This window comes from Nanorana parkeri, unplaced genomic scaffold, assembly GCF_000935625.1.
Source record: "Nanorana parkeri isolate BGI_ZX_2015 unplaced genomic scaffold, ASM93562v1 scaffold3159, whole genome shotgun sequence".
Classification (NCBI taxonomy): domain Eukaryota; kingdom Metazoa; phylum Chordata; class Amphibia; order Anura; family Dicroglossidae; genus Nanorana; species Nanorana parkeri.
Window position 1 is genome coordinate 5,191 of NW_017309427.1, and position 3,262 is coordinate 8,452.

The 3,262-nt window shown below is 51.3% G+C and overlaps 1 protein-coding gene across 2 annotated transcripts in view; it reads right to left on the reverse strand.

Annotated features, from left to right (window-relative positions):
• Positions 1 to 61: 61 nt before the first annotated feature.
• HELZ (helicase with zinc finger) overlaps positions 62 to 3,262 on the reverse strand; it is a 60,260-nt gene continuing 57,059 nt past the window's right edge. The window contains exons 29-30 of one of the 2 annotated variants that reach the window (XM_018574680.1): positions 1,686 to 1,932; positions 62 to 570 (exon numbers count right to left, since the gene is read on the reverse strand). In XM_018574680.1, the coding sequence (XP_018430182.1) occupies positions 230 to 570; positions 1,686 to 1,932 (588 nt within the window). In that variant the 3' untranslated portion in view covers positions 62 to 229. Of the gene's footprint in view, positions 571 to 1,677; positions 1,933 to 3,262 lie in introns of both variants that reach the window. The other variant, XM_018574681.1, reaches the window with a different exon arrangement.

Below are 3,262 nucleotides of genomic sequence, written 5' to 3' on the forward strand. Positions count from 1 at the left end.
AAAAAAAAAACCTAATAAAAAACAAAATAAACCAAACAAAAAAAAAAATCAAAAAATAAAGAAATAAAAACCAAAAATAAAACCTTAAAAGTACATTTCTTGTATTATTATCCTTTTACTCATGAATCAAATCTAAAACATGTTCTTTCTACAAAAACGACTGGAAAAAACAAAAAACAAAAACAGTATAAAACAAAAAAAACCACAGAGCGGAAAAGAAAGAAAGAAACTACTTAAAATAGGAATAGAAACCATTGCTACCTGATGAACTGCCTAAGCTGAGTTCCTGAAATAAAGACAGGGGGTCGCTATTCTTTTTTGCCTGCTCTGGGGGGGGTTTGGGTTTGGGGGGGGCGCGCAGGGCACTTGCGTAGGACATGGTGGGTTTGCTGGCGCCCGGACCCTGCTGGACAGCTCCGCCCCCGTTGGGCTCTGCCATCTGCTTGTTGGGCATGAGGGGCGGGAACTGGCCCAGGTGCTGCAGGACGTTGTAGTTGAAGGAGTTGGCCATCTGCATGTTCTCCGCTTTGAGATGCTCGTCTGGAGGCTTGGACATTTTCTGCGCGGTAACTGGACGACACGACACACACGTGTTAGGAACATTCAGCGTACGCGGGGCAAATACAGCAATACAATCATACATGATAACACAATTAGCGGTGCGCGCCCGTACCCGTGTTTCGGTATCGAGTAACATTTTTTTTCCCCCGAGTACTTGCCGATACCGGCATCCCCAGGAACTATTAGCCCGGTTTACCAGGAAACCAGGCGGTAGACCATGACCCGCCGCCAAGCTTCCTGATTGACTGGGAAGCCGGTGTTCTAATGAAAGAACACCGGCTTCACGTTCTGAGGCAGCCTGGCGGCACGTTATGACCCGGCTCCCTGATCGGCAAGGAAACCGCCTTCACTTGTTGCTAGGCAGCCTGGCTTCCTGATCAATCAGCAAGCCGGCCAGCACGACATGACCCGCCTCCCTGATGGGCTAGGAAACCGCCTTCACTTGTTGCTAGGCAGCCTGGCTTCCTGATCAATCAGCAAGCCGGCCAGCACGACATGACCCGCCTCCCTGATCGGCTAGGAAACCGCCTTCACTTGTTGCTAGGCAGCCTGGCTTCCTGATCAATCAGGAAACCGGCCAGTGGGTCATGACCTGTCTCCCAGCTTCCCGATTGGCTAGGAAGCTGGCTTCACTTGTTGCTAGGCAGCCTGGCTTCCTGATCAATCAGGAAACCGGCCAGTGGGTCATGACCTGTCTCCCAGCTTCCCGATTGGCTAGGAAGCTGGCTTCACTTGTTGCTAGGCAGCCTGGCTTCCTGACCAATCAGGAAACCAGACAGTAAGTCATGATTGCCTGGGAAGCCGATGTTCTAATGAAAAAATGTTCTAATGATTGGTCAGGAAGCCAGGCTGCCTAGCAACAAGTGAAGCCAGCTTTCTAGCCAATCAGGAAGCTGGGAGACATGACCCTCCGCCAGGCTTCCTGATTGGCCGGGAAGCGGGCTCCATGCTCCCTCAAATACTCGGTATCGGTACATCCCTAAAAATGATAACATAAAGTCTGGCGCTGACCTGAACCCGCCGTCACACGGACCTATTAAAGTGCACGCCACGCTCAGACACTCCTGCCGGTTTTGTGCAAGACGTTATAAATAAAGTTAGAATAAAAGTCTGCGCGGCCTCACCTAGCATGTCCCGTGGTGTTCCAGACTGGTTGGCCCCGTTACACGGAATGTTCTGGAACGGGGCGGAGGACGCAGCATTGACCCAGAGCTCTGGAGATGAATAGCTGTAGGACGCTGGCTTGTTTGGGTCCGGGATTTCTTTACCGAGATTTTCAGGACAAGCGGCCAATTCGTCGGGACCTGCGTGCGCCGCGGTGGCCGAGATTCTTCTTTGGTACAGTGGCCTGCCGGGTCCTCGTGGTTCATACTGGACAGAGACCGGGGGAGGAGAAGAGGAGGATTAATCACAACGCATGTCGTGTACACCACGGACAATACACAGATACAACACGGCATCAACGAAAGGTCACGGGGTTATAAAGCGGGCCCAGCCGCTCCGAAAATCCATTCTACCACCAACCCTACCGTGGCTACGGCACTGTGCCCCATCACCACAGATCCAAAATGGCCGCGCTCATTGTAAAAGTAGTATTAAAAGGGTGACATTGAAGGACACGCATGTGAAAACACAGACGTCCTCCCGACTGAAGGGGATTGTGGGCCCCCGGAGAGGCACCTGGGTGCAGGGTCGGGGCTGCTAGGATAGAGATGATTAGGCAACTAGGGCAGCTACAGGGCCAGCAAGCTGTTCATAAAAAGTGGACTTGTCCTTTAAGATTAAATCACCTTCCCCCTATCGTGTGTCTGTGTCAGTACCGCGGGGAGGAAGTGTGAGCTTCTGTGGGCAAGAGACCGAATAGACCAGGGGTAGGCAAATGCCGGCCCTCCGTCTGTGGTCCAAGTACAAATCCCATCATGCCCCCGCCTCTGGGAGTCATGCTTGTGGTTGTCAGGGTCTTGCAATGCCTCATGGGATTTGTAGTTACACCCTCTTGCAATGCCTCAGGGTCCTGCAATGCCTCATGGGATTTGTAGTTACACCCTCTTGCAATGCCTCAGGGTCCTGCAATGCCTCGTGGGATTTGTAGTTACACCCCCTTGCAATGCCTCGTGGGATTTGTAGTTACACCCTCTAGCAATGCCTCAGGGTCTTGCACTGCCTCGTGGGACTTGTAGTTACACCCTCTTGCAATGCCTCAGGGTCTTGCACTGCCTCGTGGGACTTGTAGTTACACCCCAGTTGGAGGGTCCAGGTTGCCCACCCCCTGGAGTAGACCCCCCATGATTACTATACCGCAACCTTCATCACTGCAGTGCACGAGAACAACATACAATGGGTGAGGAATTTATCAGAACTGGAGCAGGTATCCATGGCAACCAATCAGCGGCTAAATTTAATTGTCAAATCTTAAACTGAAGAGAGAAGCTGATTGGTTGCCAGGGGCAACTGCTTCACTGTTGTTAAATTCCTCCCAATACATATTAAAATAACCATCTAAATAATATGTAAAAGAATCGGCCGAGTGTTCGGGTCCATGGAGGAGATTTCATATGAAGTACATACACCACCTCCCCTCCCCCCTTCCCACCCCACCGGAGTCCCTCATCCACCATGACAGGTCATCGCACTCCTCAGGTTAATCAGGAGCAGCGCCGCATCCTCTCTCCCCCAAAAAAAAAAAAAACACCCAACCACT